Source organism: Buceros rhinoceros, unplaced genomic scaffold, assembly GCF_000710305.1.
Source record: "Buceros rhinoceros silvestris isolate BGI_N320 unplaced genomic scaffold, ASM71030v1 scaffold26570, whole genome shotgun sequence".
Classification (NCBI taxonomy): domain Eukaryota; kingdom Metazoa; phylum Chordata; class Aves; order Bucerotiformes; family Bucerotidae; genus Buceros; species Buceros rhinoceros.
Window position 1 is genome coordinate 835 of NW_010389424.1, and position 19,529 is coordinate 20,363.

The following is a 19,529-nucleotide window of genomic DNA, read 5'->3' on the forward strand; positions in this document are numbered from 1 at the left end:
TTAGAGCAATCATGTTATGCTGGCTGAACATAAATTCAATTAAAAATGATAGTGAGGACAAGCAGACCTCTCTTGTCCTTCAGCAGGAAACCCACAGGTCCAACCCCACTGAATACCTCTGCAGTGAGCCGGTAAACATGCTTGAATAGGCACCAAGGTCCCTCAGTATCTTTGTTCCTTGGCACCTTTAACCAATTTCACAACATTTATGTTCTTTTTCATTGTTTTAATTCTTCATGTTGGGCATTTGTTGCTTGAAACAGCAAAATTCTGGTTTATTGTGGTTTGGAGCATCTCTCAGCCTCTGCAGTGTTTTCTGTAACTGGGTTTCTCTCCCACTCAGCTCATGCTGTAATGAAGGCATTTGCTGCTGGCAGAGGGACACCAAAGGAAGAACTAACTAGAACCAACCAAAGCCCGTCTTAACAAAACTAGAAGCAACCCATTTGAACAAACACACTACGTTGCCCACCAGAGGCACGAGGGGACCCACCGTTTGTTCCATGGCGTGATGACTCTAAAGCCTTGCCTAGCCTTGGGACTCGGGTTTTCCTGCCGGCTCAGCAGCTCCTGGCAATCAGCACTGTGGTTCCTGTGGTTAATTGCTTCACGCAATGCTCTCTCGAACACAGTGTGACTTCTCTGTAGGCTCGTTTCTTCAAAGGGTAATTTCCTCAGAGGTGGTCTGGATGGAGGATTACTCGGAGAAGGACAGTCTCATTAACAGTGTCCCCTCCTGAGGCAGATGTATTTATGTATTTTTGGCAGCTCTTCATTGTCATTGGTAATGTAATTCCACTTGAAACAATGTTTGCTAGAAGTTCTCTTAAGCCAAGCGTAGAAACTCCGCTTCACTTTATTTCCCAGTGTGTTTATTACACATGAAGACCACAAACCAGGGCATGTTCCAACATAAAGTATCTTCTCTTAGAGCAAGGCAGTTTGGGAACGTTAAAGCATCCTCTCACTTTCAGCCTAACAAGAAACACAGTGAGTATCCTGCGGGACTCTGGTCATTAATGTGCCTCATATTTAAACTATACTCCCTTTCCTGAAACAGGCCAGAACAGGAAAAACTCTTTTCTTCTATTTTACCAGTGGATCAGGAGAACTGCTAGGAAGCTGTTTTCTACAGCTGCAGGTGTTTCGTAAGAGAATCTTAACAAAAAGAATTCTTTCTTTTTGATAGCTTTTGCTACAACTGAAACACACCACATTTCTTTTAGCTCGTCCTTTTAGGTGAAATAAATTGCAGTACCCTGACTTTATCATTCTCAACTGGAAAAATCATCCTCACCTCTTACTCAATACCACTGGCTGTGTTTTCTTCTGGGGGATCTATTTTGATTTTTAAAGTGATTTATCCTGATGAGGGAACATGTCATTATCTTTCCCCTCCTTTCATTTGGAAGAAAGTAAGGCAAGACAGTTCTCCAGGCATTAAAACGGGGGTATCTGAGACTTGTAGCTCTCACTCAGCGCAGGGTTTGCTAATGAAGCTTTTGAAGCCACAGTGCTGGTGTCTGATTGTAATTGCTGAAAGGTGACTCTTGAAGAGCTTTATTTGCACTAATCAACACCATGTTGTGCCTCAAAGGCAGAGTTCCCTTCCATGCGCCATCCCTACCGAGTTTCTCCGCAATGCCTAAACAGGCTGGTCCGTTTACCTCTCTTCTGTCACCATATCTGGTTTTTAAAGAGATCCTTTGAAGCTGCTCTCCAAACCTGCTGTATAGTTAATTTCTTCCTAACACTTTCCTCATGCAGACCCCAGCCCCTCTCCTCCTGTGCCTGAGCCAAAGGGACCTTCGGCAAAAGCATTAATGGAAAATGTCCAAGACTCGGGGTGGCTGTAAATACCAGACCTGTTATGGACAGAGTGACAATTGCTTCTGCCTGATGGTGGCCATGTGGAATGTTACCTTCACAGTGCTGGATGCAGCTGGACAAGAATAGAGGCTCCAGGTCCATGCTGAAACAGCTCTATGCTTCCAGAATTTTTGTTGCCTGTACTGTATCTGCAGTCGTTCTCCAATGAAACATAAGGTAGCCAGGCCGTCTCAGTTCCCAGGGTGAGCTTCTGATTGGACTTCATGTCAACTGTCGAGCCGTTCTAGCCATCTTACTGCTGAAGACATCTTCAGAAAAATAATGTTGGTGTTACAACGGAAAAAAACACAAAAACAAAAAAACCCCCAAGAGGTCACCCCAAACCTCCCCCAGCACATTGTTTTGTGCTGGTTTTATCAACACGCAATCAGTTGTTCTAGCTTTGCTCTGAGTTCCTCCCAGACCAGAAGGCTGCGCAGCTCAGCTGCCACACCACACAGCTCCTCCTGTTCTTCAACGCCTTCCCCTGTCAATGAGGAGCTCATCGAGTCATGGTCATGCCTGTGAACCTGAGGCAGCTGTGTGCTCAGGACATGGCACATACCAGTGTCCAGCTCTCCACAGGCCAGTTACTGAGGGATGGCGCTCGTTTCACTGACATGGAAGTATCATTGTATTGCCACAGGTCCATTTTAAGGCACTTTGAGATGCATGAAACCCTAGTCTGGCTCATCATAATACTACCTTTGACACGTGACACATCACATGAAGACAAACATCACTAAGTGAAAGGCAGAACCTGCCATGAGATGAGATTTGGACTTCAACCGTGCTAGCATTGTTGCTGTGGCAGCCTGAGGCAGCTACAGACGTGGCCTTGATAAACAGTCCTTTTCAGCATAGACCCATTCCCCCGGGTGCACACGGTGCCAGTGGAAGGCTGTCACTGGAGCCAATTAAAGAAAAAAAATGGAAAACTCCAGAAACATGTTTGGGAAGCAAGAAATAAATCCCACCTGTCACTTCTGGCTCAATCCAGCCAGCAAATCACGATCCTCAGCCGCTACCACCCTTGCACACTGCAGCAAGGAAAGGCTCTGGCTCTGAAGAGCAGGGCTTGCACGTCGCTCTGGGGACTGCGATTAGCCCAGGTCTTAAGTACATGAGTGTGAAGGTGATGTTTCACTGAATGCTCCAAAGCTGCTCAGCACTGGCACACGCTGTCACCACGGGCGCTCCGTGGGCGATAGAGGCTTAGCAGGGGCGAGCTGGGAGGCTGAATTACGATTCGCCTGGCAGACAGGGTGAACCTCTTGAGCTGAGGCTGAGCTCATCGGCTAGACAGCACTCAGGAGCCGAGCGGCAGTGAGGCCATCAGACTGGAACAGAGACAGCAAGCACCCACCTCAATGAACAAAGAGGCTTCTGCAAGGAACTGACACCCTCTCAAAACATACATGCATTTCACCCACCAGGTCTGGGTTTGTGGCACTGGTGTGTTTTACATCCGTGAGGAAAGGGCACTGCCTGTGTCTGCTGGACACTGACTGAGTAGGGGACTCGCACAAGTCCCTCCTGGCTCATTCCTTCCCTCAGCCCACTTCAGAGAACTTTCCCCCCGGGGGTGTTCCAGATACCCGTTTTTGGAAGGGCTTTAAGGAACAAACTACCAACCACAACATCAGGCTGTTAGTCACCGCTTGAGTTACATCTCAGCCCTAGAGAACTATTAATGTGGCAAAGAACAGCTGACGATATTGGTGCTGGTCACTGTGACCCATACATTCCTGTCCAATAAACCATGGGCCAAGTGTTGCTAGAGAACACGGATTAACCTCCCTTTAACTCCCTAACAGTCACAGCTCTCAGAACAGCACAGCCTTCCCCTCCTCATTTCAACATAAAAATGCATTATTTTGGTCATGGATTAAACATTTTTCATGGGTACCATTTTACAGGGATCTGTCAGCAGCAACCAATCTCCAGGTAATAACATTCTGAGGCTTTCTGGAGGTCATATGTAATCAAGATTCAAGGCAAAAGGGCGGGGGGAATGCCTGTTTGAAGCACACAGGAGTTTGATTAGCCTTGAAACTCTTCAAACTCCAGGGGCCAGCAGCTTTCCTAGCAGGCAAAGGTGGCTCCTGCTGTCAGGGTAACAAAGCTCTTCCAGTACTGACGGGCAGGAGGTGCAGCTTCCTCTGCTTCCAGCTCTCATGCCAGTGACAGAAATCTTTTCAATTGTTTGCCAGAAACTTTTAAAAATAAACAAAAAAGTCAGCCAAAAGATTGAGAGCCCCGGAGTTGGAGACTTTAGGACGTACTTGGTTGTCATTAAAAACATCTAGTCCTCATGATTGCCTGCAATCAAACAGTCAGGTTTCAGATAGGTATAAAAAAGCTCCAGCTCTGTTGCATTTCAAATTTAATCTGCTGGGTTTGGCTGCTGGTTTGTGTGTCCACGGAGCTGGCAGAATGAGGGAGGGGGACACACACTCAGTCAATCAGTAGGTCTGGTTTTTCCACCAGGAACGCTCAGGGAATTGTCACCACCAGCAGTAGAGTCTAAATGCCACTTTGCTGACGGCGACAACGTGGCAGGATTAGAAGCCTCATTTTCTCAGTTACAGTATGTTCAATCCTTGCCAGGAAGATCCTGGTTGAGTTTTTTTTTCCTTATCTTTCCCCTCAAAATACAAGAGTTTTGATTTTCCACAGAACGTAAAACCAAACCTCCCTTCGCTCCTGACCCATGTTTGCCGCAGGTCAAGTAATTATGAATGAAAATACCACTTTGTTTCTACGAGTTCCGTTTATGACAGAGATTAACTTCTGAAATTTATACTCCTGGCATCTTATTAATACTGCTCTGCTGTAAAATTCCTCAGGCAACAGGCAAAATGATGACTTAAAACAGCAACAAGATAATTACCTTACAAAGCAGGCGTGTTGAAGATAGAGTGAGCTCTGGGTTTGAAAATACCATTTTTTAGGACCTTATCCTTTATATAAAGGGTGTGAAATGCTTAAAATTACTTTAATTTATTTCCATGACATTTTGGTTCAGATCCAATCAATTCCAAGTACATTGAGGAAAATCTTGTCATTATTCAATGAGGGGATTTAGCTATTCAAAGCAATTTTCATTACATTTAATTTTGAAAAGGTACATCCTCAAATCTTTGCAAAATTAACTTTGTGCTGCGGTGAAACCCTCTGATCTATACAATATCTTCATTGCATCTGGGATGCCAAGACGCTTTAATGAATGAAAGAAACTAGCCAATTCAGCACTTCCCTTATAGGACCCAGATGAAAGCCCAGCGTATACGAGCAGAGGAACCATGTCCTTGCCGATAACCACAGAACCATTTTGGAAGAGACCTTTAAGAGACCTTTGGGGGAAGAGATCTTTAAGATCGAGTCCAACCACTCCCCCAGCCCTACCAGGTCCCCATTGACCCCTGTCACAGCACCACCTCAACATGGCTCTTAAACCCCTCCAGGGACAGAGACTCCACCCTGCCCTGGGCAGCCTGGGCCAGGCCTGGACAACCCTTTTAGAGAAGTAATGGTTCCTCGTGTCTAACCTCCTGTGGCACATTCGAGATGTTTGTGACAGCTTTAACGTTCTGCAATCCACTTACTGATGACCCAGCATGCACAGCACAGCGTGCGTGTACCAGCAAACACCGTGAGGATGGTGTTATCAAGAGGATGGGGAACATACTGGTGCTTCCACTAACCATGTACCAAGTACCACTTACCAGCACCGTGTGGTGTAACCCCCGTGTAACCCCAGCTGACAGCTCGCTCCCGCAGGAATTGATGGCATTGCTGTAATGGAGTTAGCAGTGACAGGAACCTCCTACGCAGCTTCCAGGTCACACTCACTTAAGCAATGATAAATGAGCATAAAACACTGTTAGCACAAAACAAGATCATAAATACTCAATTCTTAGTTAAAAAAAACCAACAGCTTCTGACAGCTGCGGCATCTTGCAGAGTCCATGACTTTATGGATGTCTTCGCTCTTGGCAAAAACATACCACAAAACAGCGATACATTTTGTAGATTTAAAAAAACAAGAAGGAAAAAAAGACCCCAGTGATCCATCCAGAGCAAACATTGCACCTCCCTGCACGGGCTAACACACAACTAGAATTTATAGTAGCTCTTGGTATCTGCTGCTCAACATCTTCATTACTGCTGCTGCTGCACCATAGACTAAATCCTTCAGTCTGAGCAAATAAGCTCAGGCTACATCTAACACTTCAAGAGCCATCAGAAAATAGAATTTTTAATCCTAATTTTCTGTAATGCTAAAGAAAAGAAAAAGGTCCTTACCAGCTTAAAACAAGAGTTTTGGAAAACAGTTTGAAACCTTTTCATTTTTCAGGGTCAGTCCCACTTCTGCAAAACGTTAATGCAACATGTTGATTAAGGAGTTTATTAGTTTTTACTTACTTCTAGGTCCTCCATGAAGCTCAAAGAATAATCAAGCACTTGCTTACCAAAAGCAAATTGGAAATGAACATTAAAATGTGTGCACGTGGCCAGGCACACGTGTGAAACCTCACCCTGACGCTGACACCCTCCTCAGTGACCCAGGAGTCGCTTCCCCCTCACACTGCTCTGCAGACAGGAGCAATCACTACAGTACCGTACAGGAATACCTGAATTATTCATCTCCTGCTAGAACTATCTGTAGTTCCAGCACATACATTCAAATGTGCTGGAAATTCTCTGCCGTGGATGGTGTATTTCAAGACAAAGCACACGGTATTGCTTCAGTCAGTGTTTTTTAATTTTATTCCTACAAAATCATGTAAACATTAGCATACAGGTCCAGAAAAAACAACAGAATAGAATGGTGCATAAACTGTAAGTTCAGAAGAATGTCAGGAATACTTCAACAGTTTATAAATTAATATATACAGCGATGGGTACTGCTCATTAGACAAGAACACCCCTGAACCGAGGAACTGAGGTGCAAGAGGTGTAAAGCAACAGAAGTGCTCTGACATCCGCTGTGACTAGGAGGCAACACTGCAGTCCACGTGACTGCCTGTTGCTGCTTCATATTCAGCTACTATAAAGTATAAAACAAAAGTTTTGGTAGGAAGTTTATTTGAAATCATATAGCAAACATCCCTAAAGTAATAAAAAAAACCCCAAATACACCATAAACAGGTTCTAGAGAGGTGAAACTGAAGCTTATGAGGCTGCACAAAGGGCATCTCCATTCCATGCTCCTCCCAACAGAGCAGCACCAAGAGGCATCTCTAGCAGCTGAAGAAACCGGTCAGAGTCAGTTAGAACCGGAGAGTGGTGGGGGGAGGGACAAGGACAGATGCAGAGCACATAGTGGGCTGATGCAAAATTCCCGCTTCCACATGCAGCATTCCGGGCAGTTTAGCTCTTTATTGAATTAGAGAGTCACGGGAATGTAACAGCATTGTAACAGTTCATTGGTTCACCCTGGGCTACTTGGCTTAGGAAAAAAAAACCCAAAACCAACCAGGAAAAATATACTCTTCAGCCTGTCTGCGATCCAAGTCACATTCAAGGTGTTCTGACACCACTGCCCATTAGGAGCTCAGGGACACTCAATAGATCGCAGGATATGTCACTTCTATTCACAATACATCAAACAGAAAAGGAGTTATTTTCCTCTTCTCCTGTCTGTACAACCATAGGAGGATGGCAACCATATCCCGAAGAAGGATCTCAGCTGAAAGACCTTCTTCTCCATGTGAGAAAAGGCTCGGGGATCAGTGGCAATACAGCCTGCATCAAATGCCTACAGATCATCCTGGAAACACTCGGCACAGTGAACACTCTCTGAACTGCTTACACTCCAAAATGATCTTCAGAGAATCTTTCCAAAGCTAAGCTGATTTTTCCATTTCCAGAGTGCAATTTTATGCCATCTTATTTTGGGACATTTTTCATAGCTGACCAGTCGCTTCCCCACACAAAGACCATATTGCACTAATAACGATGTATTTGTTTGCAGCAAAGCGGAGATCCTATATAGCCACCTAAAGCTTTTTGCTGTATTTTCTTCCAGTTGTTCAGGAACAAATTCTGTTCACTGTTTCTGTAGGAAATCCTGCGCAGTAAGTGAAGAAGATGTGGCAGATAGCACCGATTTTCCATCGCTTGTCTTGACTAACAGAGTACGTTTGTCATTGCTGACGTATCGAGAAGCACTAACATAGCTGAACCTAAATGCCCAAGTAAGAGCTTATTACAAACCACTGTTTTTTCTCCTGCCAGTCTGAGCCAACACTGAAACACCAGGAGCAGGAGAAGCTTCTGCTAACTCTGAGGACACAAGTTGCAAACACAGAAAACCAGCCTGAAATTTCAGCCCAAAACTTTTCCTTATAACGGATGGGGAAGGAGAAGGCTACAGCTGGTGGGAAGGACAGGGAGAAACCGTGTCGTGTTTGGGGCTTGGAGAGGCTGGTTCTGACATAGGCCAACACAATGTGTTGGTACTGCAGCCTCAGCTCCTGCTACGGCTACACTGGGAACAGCAACCATGACAAACTAGAAAATCTAATGCAGGAGGTGGCTAAACTTAGCAATTTGGGCTTAAACTTCAGCTGGTTTTAAACTACTCGCAGACACACGTTTCATTGGATTGGCCCAGTATGTAGACCCGGAAAAGTTTTATCACAGATGTATCCGAGTTTTGTGTAAACTCTCCATGTACTACAGCAACATTAATTTGGTATTCACAGAGACAGTAACAGCACAGGTTTTACACACCTTCTGCCCTCTCTTCACTGGTTATGTCCCCAGGCCTAAAGAAACATGGATGCAAAAAAGACCTCGTGTTCCTACCTGCAGCCTGCAGCTTTCCTCCTCCTGCTCAGAAAGTGATTTCCACTTCCTTACTCTGCTTATCCCTGGGGATCTTACCCTCACATCTATGTGTACTGCAACAGAGGAGACCTGATACGACAATATGAACATCACCAGCAGACCTGAATTCAAATGGTATCGTCGTCAACAACAGCAAACCTGGAGACACTTTGCATGTGCTACCGTGTCTAGAATCTCATTCAGTGTTGTGACAGACAGCACCAAGAAAATGAGATTGAAGACTTTCCACGTGAACACGTTTCCCTCTGAGTCTAACTTTGGTCACATTTCTGGGTTTCCCACCCTCCCGTACTTTGTTTTTTCTCCACATGGTCATGCTAACTTTTGTGGCTGAATAGATAAAGACAATGCAGTTGTGAAACATATTATAGCTCCTCCAGAATCTCTTCATTTTTCACCATTTTGTAAAAAAATAGATTTAAACCAGGAGATTTTAAAGTAAAATTAATTAAAAAGCTGATAAAGACAATGAAGGTACCGTGGCAGTCTTGGAGGTAATCAAATCCGGGCAATTGTCAGTAAGAATCATCATTGCCATGCCTCTCTAAAATCACCCCACGAGCAACGCGGCTGCCTGTACTCCAGCACTAACCTTACACGAGAAATCCAGGTAAGTCCTCTGAAAATAAAGACAAAGGAGTACAGAGAATGCAAACCAGATCTACCAAAGAAATCTTTTCTGTACGGACATAAACAAGGTTTTTGTGTATGAAACCATCAAACAAACACTCGTCAATCAAAGCTGGGTTTTCTTTGGGCATTACAAGTCACTACCAATGCAGTCAGTATACGTTCAGTTCATACATTACACCCAGCAGTTCACACAATATACTGGTGAGAGGAGATGAACACTAGTCTGATCAAATACTCTGATTTTAATCCTCTTTTTCATCATCATCTTCATCAGTGGAATCTGCATAGGACTCAACAGTGTTGTATATGAAAGAGTACAGCTTGACATCCGGTCCTGATGTAGAACAGCTTCTGCATTCTTCATTGTAATATCTCAGCAACAGCCTGTAAATGTCCCCTTAAAAATAAAAATTAGTAATTAAAACACACGTACAGCTTGTGTATGTCTTACAAACCTATCACCCGTTATCTAGCTTTGTGCTTCCATCCCTCAGATTGAAGGTGTTGGACAATTCCCGCTCACCAAGGTGGTTAAATCTCTTTACTGCACGAGAAGATTTATTTATGCTCACCAATAGTTTGGCCCTTCTCACAGAGAAAAGCGTGCACACTGTGAATATCCCGCATCAGCTCCACATCTCCGAAGGTGAAATAAACCACATCGCGTCCAGCCTCGGCAGCTGCCAGTATCTGTATTAAGGCTGAAACAACAGCAAAGATTACACACATGAACACAGGATAAACCCATTTGCGGAAGGCAAAAAGCAGAGCCAAAGTTTACAGCAAATAATCAACCCTCAAGTGGTGCAGCCAGGCTGGACCATCACAGAGGTGTGCAGCCAGTCACACCTTTACCCCAGGGAAGGTTACAACAGCACAAACCACGGACCCCAGCAACCAGTTCATCTACCCCCCCATGTCTTATTGCAGAGCCTATGGGTGCAGTTCTGGTATTAGTTCTTTTCTACACAGCAAGGAGAGTTAATTAAAATGTGATTAACATTGTTTTCGTAGAGATCAATTTTAAAATAAAATAGCACACGTGCTGCATTACCACCTGCTAGTGGAAGCTGTCCATCACTCAGCTCCATCCTGCACATTTTTAAACAGAGCGCTAATAAAATACTGCATTCTTTAATAAAATCCAAACAGCTCCTGTAAACCCATAGCTCAAACTATAAGTTACATGATTCAGCGTGAAATTAATCTCCATCTCAAATGATCTTAATTAAACTACTGTGCCAACTGTGGACTTGGTAAAGCTTCACTAGTTCAGCTTTTAAAGGGTCTAATTAACCAGCTTGCATAGGAGAACAGAACCTAATGAATCTTACTGCAAACAAACAAGGCAGTTTCACTTTACAGAAGAAGATATGAAAAATGTCCTACTGTTTCTTTTGAATTGCTATAAATCTTATGAAACGAGGGACAAAATTTGTCACAGACCAAGCTTCATCTCCTGGGCATTAATGACATACACCACATGTGAAACTAAACGACCCTAAACCACAGCTCCATATACATATAGTACATAGCTATACTAAATGATAGCTCCATATCCCACAACACATCACTGTCATTTAATTCTCTTTATTAAGTATTGATTTTTTAGAGCCAGCCAAGAAACAAAGCTGAGTTTACAAAAAGAGTGACTTAAGTACAAGTTAAACCAAAGCCTGTCTCTGTAAGGACTGCCAAATGAACAGGAGAAGTCTTGAGAGCACACAGAGATTTCGATGAACTTTTCAGCACAGCAGCAGGGCTCTAACTTGCTGTTCAGTGCTAATTTTTGCAGACTTTGGAAAAAAAAAAAATCAGGTTGATCCAAAACCAGAGGAAAAGTCAGGTAAATGAAAGCTCAAACTAAAATACTAAGTTAAAATAAAACAGAGAATGTGTAAGTCTTTACAAGCTCTTATTCTGCCCAGAGTTCGCACCCCAGTTACAAAGCACCACATCTCACAGCTCAGCTCTTTGTCCGCATCAAGGACCTTGCTTCTGGGCTACTTCACCAAATGGCCTCGGCTCTGGTGGTCTTTGCCAGTGCGCTTCAGTTTTGAGCTCTGACCGCTGGGAAGATGAACTAGAGCTTTGCAGTGAGCACTCCCTATTCTAAATGTCACACCCTGTGTTGAACAAGTAACAGCTTAGATCAGATGAGCCGTATTTGCATCCGAAACCCATACATTAAAAAAAATATACACGGGATACTACAGTTCTGATCCAAGAGGAGGCTTTTTGCAAATCAAAGCATTTATTAAACCTTCCCAATATAATCACAGTCAAGGATGATCAGATCCAGCAGCAAATATTCCTCCTGATACTGACCAGCTGCACGTGGCAGCCGGTTTTCTCTAACGGAAATCAAAAAACAACTGTCAGGAAATCAATGAGCATCGAGAAACAGAGATGTTCAATGACTAAAACACATAAAGAAAGAAAACGAACGAAGCTGGTAGCCTGGTGATTGTTCATCTCACTGTAACCACCTAAAGCTGTTCAGAAAAGCAGATTCTAAATACTCTCCAAATGTCTGAGAACAACAAAAATGTAAATTTCTAGTTAGAACTGTATGAATGAGGGTATCATTTTAAATGTCAGGAGCCATCAGTTCTCAACTAAATGGGAACAAGTCCGAAATGTATGTAGGCACGTGCTACCTGCTGCATTACAAATACTCTAATTAAAGAGAAGAGAACAGAACATGAGCAAGTGAGTGATACAGTGGGCAAGTCAGGAAAGAAAGAAGCATGTCTGGGTGCCTGGAAACCTCTCTGGCATAAAGCAATATATTAAAGAAGCCAAACTAACCATGAAGCACTGCCAGCAAGTTTGTGAATCCTCACAAATGACCTTGTGTTAAACAGCTCTACAGAGACAGGAATTTTAGGCATAACCTAAAAAGTCTGCTCCAGAAAGGTCAACTAATGTATACTTCCACACTTTTGAAAGTTTCAGTGCTACAGTCCTCATCGGCCCCGTGTTTCACCAGCACGTACTTACCTCAGACAGCAAACTGACCATACAAAAGCAGCATGGATTTTTATTCTTTAAGGCCACATGACTCATGGCCTAAACAAAGCTAATGAGCCAGTTCTGTGGACAGTTTATCACTCCAATTAGAACAAAAGCAAAAAGTGTACTTGAAAAATGGAAAAAAAGCAAAGAATCAAGATTTAAGTTACTTGACTCACTTGGACATTAGTGAGTCGCTGTGATTTACCTTTTAATCGGGAGTCCCCTCCAAAGGCACCACACCCCCAGTTTCCTGTGGCTATTGCAGAGAGGTGCTGAGGTGGGACATTGGGTCGAGAGAAGCCACAGTAGGCCTGTGGGCAGACAAGAGGCAGAAGATGAGGTCAACATGCAGTCTGGGATGATAATTCCAAATGGTAAGGCAGTAACAATAATCAGAACTGTCTTCTAGCAACACTCAATTCCAAAGACTTCAACAGGCCATTAGGCTTCCTCTACATTTACAGAACTGAAGGCAGAGAACTTTGTCCTATTTGGATCAAAGTTAAAAATGAGGTACAGGTGCTGACTCCTGGGGATTTCAATCATTTGACATCTAACAAAATCACAGACAGACAAAAGATCCTCTGGGTGTTGGGCTGTGTCTGCTGATACATGGTACACTTGTTGTTTCAAAGCCTGTGTGCATACACATTGCTCACTGAGTCCTGATTTATTAAATCATAATAGAAATACAGTTGCAGCTTATTCCATCAACTTGTTTTCACCCACAGGAAAATCTTATGGTTAATACTAATTTTTTAATGAAAGTGAAAAAGCTGACCACAATACATTAAAAAAATTTATTAAAATATAGAACCTCCAATAAGATTAATTAAATTTTTACTGTAGTGAACAGAGAATTAACTCAGGCTTAAAATTTTCTTCAAATACCAATCAGTCCTCAAACAACATCAGCCAAAGCGACACACTGTATAAAAAGTGCACGAATCTGCTGTAATTTATTTTAGAAATCCTAACCAAATCAATAATATTGAATATTGTAGGCAGATCATAAATTCACTAGAGTAGGTAATTTGAATTTCGTACCAAGATATCACTGAAGTTCACAAAATTTATTTACTGTCTTTTTCAGGGCTAATTTCATTACCAACCATGAAGAAACAAGCTGATGAATGTTGTTTTAGTCAAGATGCTCAGGTTTTACGACTAAATTAAATTAGTCCTTCAACACCGTACGTCATTTCAGGGCAGAGGAAAAGATGAGCTTTCAGGTATCTTGGCGTTCCCTTTCCAGCTGAGAATTAGGAACACAGTGCCCTCTGTTTGAATATATTTTAAATGTACAAGCGTTCTTGTACTCGACTACCCAGAGCAGTAAAATAGTATTTTTACTGCTCTAACAGGCCATAGCCTTTCACACTCTATGCCTTATCCCAGCCAGGCCAGGCCCTCATCCTGGCTTGTTAGCCTTCTTATTACCTTAGGAGAGTTTGCTACTCTCCTACTACTCTCCTGTAGTTCATCTGCTACATGAACTGCAGATGGATACCAGACACCTCTGGTTAGGAGATTAAATTTATGCGTTGAGTAATCACAAAGGCCTTGAGAACAGAGAACTTAAAATCATAATTTTAGAAGCAGGGCGGGGAAGAGTTAACAAAAATGTATATCCAAATTTCATTTATATTTTTGAAAGTGAAATAAAATACACCTTGAATAGCACATCTAAGGACAGAAGTCGTTCTATCTGACGAGCTTCTGCTTCAACACCAGACAGCAGCACCTTTTATGAGACAACAAAGCAAGAGCTTCCTTGGGTGATAGTAATAACACAAAAACACTGGGAAGGGTACTATAAACATCAGACTGCAGGCTGCTGTAAGAAGTTACTGGCCTTGTTGAGCTCTCTCCTAATTTTCTCCGGACTAAACTGATCAAGGAAACGTCTGAAGTGAAATGCGTCTATAGCAACGATTTCGGTGTAGCGTCGTTGCCATTCATCCCTAAAATGTGAAGGAGAAAAAGGCACATAACATCAGTTGTTTCAGACTGGCTCCATAATCACAATCCCAAATGATCAATTCCCTGCAGAGCTTCTCTGTTAGAAACAGCCAGAAAGGTGAGCTCACAACAGACCACGGAACACTTTTTTTCTGTGGGTCAGGAATGGAAGAAGCATCAGAAATGAGACAGGTCTCCTAAATTTATAAATATTCTGGCTGGACTTTGGGCATAAAAGTGAAACCAATCTAATTACACAGCAGTATTTAAGTACATAAGAACATTACAAAGTCAAACAGAAGCACTTTGGCTCCCTACCTTCCTCCACCATTTAAATGAGAGTACACTGCGTTTGTTTCCATCCTGAACAAATAATTGTGTAGATCCAGTGATAATATTGCTGGGGAAATTAATTCAAGAGCTCAGAGCGTTCTCCTCAGATTCACGATATTAAATCTTATTTTGCCACATATCTCAGATGCACTGTGGCACCTGAGGTGTCACTGTCAAACTCCTCGTGATGTTACAATCCACAGCTTAGTCAGTAGCTTAACAAAAATTTAGATTCAGTCAGTAGTTTAACAAAAAATTTGGATTCAACACATGTATCTGTAAAACATGCTGGTTTAAGAACTGACATAGTGGCAGGTACCATTTATTAGCATTAACATCTCAAAGATAACTTTCTTCACTTGTTGGCTCTACTGAAGAGAGCAGGATCAAACAGTCACGACCTCTAGTAAGGCAAATGCTAGGAAATGCTTAAAGCACCAAGTTTTCAAGTTTATAACATTTATGAATTTCTTCACTTGGAACATTTATGTGGCACCTCACCTTTGGGTCTTATCCTCGTGGCTCCTTGCCCAGCGGTACGTTTCTGCATAGCCTGTGTACTCACTGTACTGCTCCGTACCTGAAACAAATAGTTTTCCATGTTATGTACCAAGTATGTACATGTTGCTCACCTGGCAAGTCTTCCACAGGAATCGCTGCTTCTCCAAATGAACACCCAGCTCTTGGAAGTGATGGAAAATAGAGATTCCTATCTCTGCCAAGAGGATGAGATAATCTTGCGACCAGGAGAAGTGTCCAACCCACAGATGACATGTGGTGTCCCCCACAGAACATCCGAAGGTCAGATCTATGTTATGCTGTCCAGCGTCTAACAAGAAAGTGGTTTTCAGCTTTACCACTCTCAAGTTCCATAGCAACAACCTGCCTGTCACCTCTGAAGTTTTACTGGCTAATACCTGGTTAACAAAACCATAAGCCTTTGCACCACCAGCATTTTGCTTTTCTTTTTTTTGAGCCTACTCCTTGTAAACACTATAGAACAGACACTCTACTATTGAAAACGCAGCAACCCTGCTCCCTCCATCACAATTTAGCAAATGTCTGGTCTGACAGTTCAGGAAACATGAGAAATAAACCACAAAGAGATTCCAGTGTTTATACGTGTTATTTCTCTGCATTAGAATCCATGACGCCACAGAAAACCCTGCAGGTCAGAAACCAAGCAGATTTTCCACTATTATGCTGTGCTATGCTCACTCCTTTACACAGGTTTATCCCAAGATCAAAAAGAGCATTTTCACTGACAGTAAGGACCATAACCTAAGAGGCTGCTCTTCACCTTGTTTTACCGACTTTGGGACCTTCCTTCAAAACCTGGGCATGCACAAATGCTAAATACTCCTCAAGTAAAGCAAAATCTCAACTCTTCCCCGTTTTGGGCTCATAATAGCTGAATTCCAGAAGCAGGGAATTGAAAAGAATACCTCATCTGTAAAATATAGCTCAGAGATACGGTTTGACACAAGTTACGAACAACAGGAGTCAGAAGAAGTGTTAAGCAACCCCTTAATCACAGCTACACCCGCTATGCCTATAAATGTGACAGAAGAATAGGGTTTAGAAAGTCACATGAGCTAACAGCACAAAACATCCAATGAAAAAGACAAGAGGAATGCCTAACTACTGCACAGAGGATCAGTGATACCCTGAGAATATAAATGTTACCATTTAACCTCCAAATTTTTCAATCTCTAAATAAAAATAGAAGTTTAACAGTCGGAAACATAAAGCTGTTCACTTCACCCTCACCGGACAAGGGAATCTCAATGCTCACTTTCGGTGGTCTCAAGTGTAGGAAGCAAACTGTTAAAGAGTCTTTAAAATGACGCATATACTTCAGGACATTTTCCCCATTTACCCAGCTTCACGTTAATGGAGAAGACTTCTCGGCACTTCCTCAACTCATCTGCCCTATTACCCACTCATTGTTTATTTAACAGGTCTCAGTGACTATCCATACTGAGGGCACACCAACAGGACTCAAGGCTATGCTGAAGTCAGCCCTCTGCTCCAATCGTGGGCCATCCACCTTTGGGAAGGCTTCTCCAGATGCAGGGAAAATTCAGAGAGAGATCAGGATTATCAAGATATGTGAACAGGACAGATTAAATGACAGTCAGAGTATTGAGCTGACTTTTTGAGGTTCACTGTTTTCATTAATTTTTACGGAAATGCAGTGTCTGATGACGAAAGCACTAGGAAACACACGATCAAGAAAACACACACACACATATTAAAAAAATAGTCAATAACAAAACCTCAAAGAAATCACAGAACTCTAAACTCATGTCCCCAAAACCCAAAGTTAATGAAAATCAATGGGTTTTCATAAGTGAAGCTCTGGAAATTTGCCAGATAAAGATAGTTATACAACTGGCAGCACCTTTGCCTGTGAACTACTGGGATGCATCTGCTGTTGCTGGGAGAACAGAAGCAGCATGGGATAAAATGGATATGTTAATGTTTCTGGGGAATCTTTTTTCTTCCCAGAAAAAAAAAAAAAATGGGGAAAAAAAAGCCAAGTCGCAACCTCAAAAAGCCTAAAGTCAAAAGAAAGTAGATAGTAGTATCATTCAAAACCACATTCTTTGTGAAGCTTGTCCGTACGACCAGCTCCATGTTCACTGGAGCAGTGATCTTAACCAGATCCTGTGCAATCACAACTAATTTAATTTCTCTCCAATTTCTCAGACTCCTCTGCAAATTTCAGCTACACCGTTATGCCCATTAGGCCACGGAGTCAAGATGCGTCACAAAGAATGTAATTTATCAAGAGGATCGTGACACGCGGTGGAGACCTGGCTACGAGCCCAGGTGGAAGAGCTCCAGGGATGAAATGAGAATGATGGAATGGCTGTTTCCATTAGAGAAGAACATCATATCACCAACACTAATTGCAAAACACTGAAGTACTCAAGAAAACTAAAAAAAAAAAAAAGAAAAAATATTGCTGCAGTGAAAACATCCTCACCTTTATTTGTTCAAGCCAAATCACTATCTTTTTACAGAGGAATGGAAGAAGGTCTTTCAAAAGCTTTAGTGTTTTCCCCTGGATAGTCATTACACAGACTGAGAGCTGTCCTCTGCTTTTACCCCCGCCAGAAGAGCCTCCCAGGGGACAGCACTTCAGTACGTTAGTCTTGTTATAGCATCACATCCAAAGCACACCATGAGAATCAGCGACGGCCAAGCACCTCCTGACTCATCTTTTTAAAAGGTAATCAGAAAAGCCAACTTATCAAAAAGTTTCCACAGAAAAGGCATTCATTTTGGCAGGGTGGAAAAACAAAATAGAACACTATCTTAAAAAGATTAAGCAGTATGAGAATGCAAACAAAAGATGCTCTGCCCAGTGCAAGCCATAGCTCAGGATAGAGCAAGATTTGCAGGATCTAAGCTCCAATTTCCACTGTGCATGATTGTGAGACAAAAGGGGTTTGGAAGAGCATTCTCAAGAAACACGTTCTAATACCCGCACAAACTTCTGACTGCTGAGGCAGCTCAGTAACTAAATCCAACTTCTTTACTGTTGCAGACTGAAAAATATAAAATACACGTAATCTATTGCAATATTTGCCCAGAGGATCTCTCCGAGCAAATATTTTTTCTTTACAGCTGTTCTTTAGAGTAAGTAAAGAAATATTATTAGCATTTTTTTTATTTTTCAGTCACGCAAAATGCTCCGTGTTCCTGTGTACAGAACTGAGACACAGACTGCATGACCCAGGCCTCTCAAATTCTTAATAGTGGCATTTTGATGCCAATTGTTTTGATCCGATGGGTAATAAAACATTCCAAGTTCTATGACAGAGGTGGAAACAAGAAGAAAAACACTGAGTGAAGTGCTGGACAAGCAGCGCATCTCCATACACAGCCTCTCAACACCACACTGGAGAAGCATTTCGGTTTTGATACTGTAATCACAAACCCGTAACTAACTGACAAGTAACACAAACAAGTCCACAACTGGCAGAATCAAAATCCTTAAGAGAAATTTCCTGACTTTCTACCTTTTTGAATGGATGCCAATGTTCTCCTCGACCACTTCCTCCCCTTTTGGGTAACCAGAGGTCACTTCCTCTTCTCAGAGTTTCCAATCCCAGTGATCACATCAAAAGATACAAACTCCAGACCGAAACAAAAAGAAAACCCACCCTGCTTTAACGTAACAGAGGCACTACCTGCTCATAGCTGGTGACTGTGGCTATTCACTGCACTGCCCAACAGTGTTCTTCAGCTAGGCCTAGAGACACAAGTCCTCAAACGCACTTGTACAGGATAAAAAAGTTCCGCCTGCTTGCTGTCACTTCGTTTCCTTCGCAGGCCATGGCCTGGAACAGCAGCCCTATGGTCTCAAGAGGTGGGTGAAGAATGGAGCTCTTTATCAAAGCAGTGTTGACTTATTTTTTGTTTTATTTAGCCCTGCAGCATTGAAACTTACTGAGCTTCAACTTAATACATTTTCTATCTCTAAAACCAGGATAAGATGTGAAATAAGATGTTTTCTGCAGAGACTAACCTGTGATGATAAGACATTCATTGTGATCCAAGACCTCTGTGATGAGCCTCGACACAATCAGTTCCGGGTTGATTAAAAACCGGATTTCTTCTTGTACTAGTCCTGCCCCCGTCACACCACCGCCAACAAAACGGTTTGCAAAATCAACCTAACAAAAAATAGATTCAGGAAGATTAGGAGATATACAAACAGCACAAAATCCCTCCATTTACCAAGGTAACTGAAGTCCTGCACGAGTTTCAGTAATTGTTGAAATCTGCTGCTATCTCAAATACAAGCAGCAGAACAGAGCCTGACTAACAGCGCGCCCTTCTCT

The 19,529-nt window shown here is 42.5% G+C and overlaps 1 protein-coding gene across 1 annotated transcript in view; it reads right to left on the reverse strand.

The window, feature by feature from the left end:
* Positions 1-9,566: 9,566 nt before the first annotated feature.
* The window catches only part of LOC104491814 (poly(ADP-ribose) glycohydrolase-like), a gene marked incomplete at its 5' end in the record, with an annotated part of 13,517 nt that continues 3,554 nt past the window's right edge, over positions 9,567-19,529 (reverse strand). The window contains 6 exons of the mRNA XM_010134289.1: positions 9,567-9,757; positions 9,933-10,061; positions 12,584-12,689; positions 14,234-14,342; positions 15,175-15,253; positions 19,214-19,361. Coding sequence (XP_010132591.1) covers positions 9,603-9,757; positions 9,933-10,061; positions 12,584-12,689; positions 14,234-14,342; positions 15,175-15,253; positions 19,214-19,361 — 726 coding nt within the window. The remainder of the gene's footprint in view (positions 9,758-9,932; positions 10,062-12,583; positions 12,690-14,233; positions 14,343-15,174; positions 15,254-19,213; positions 19,362-19,529) is intronic.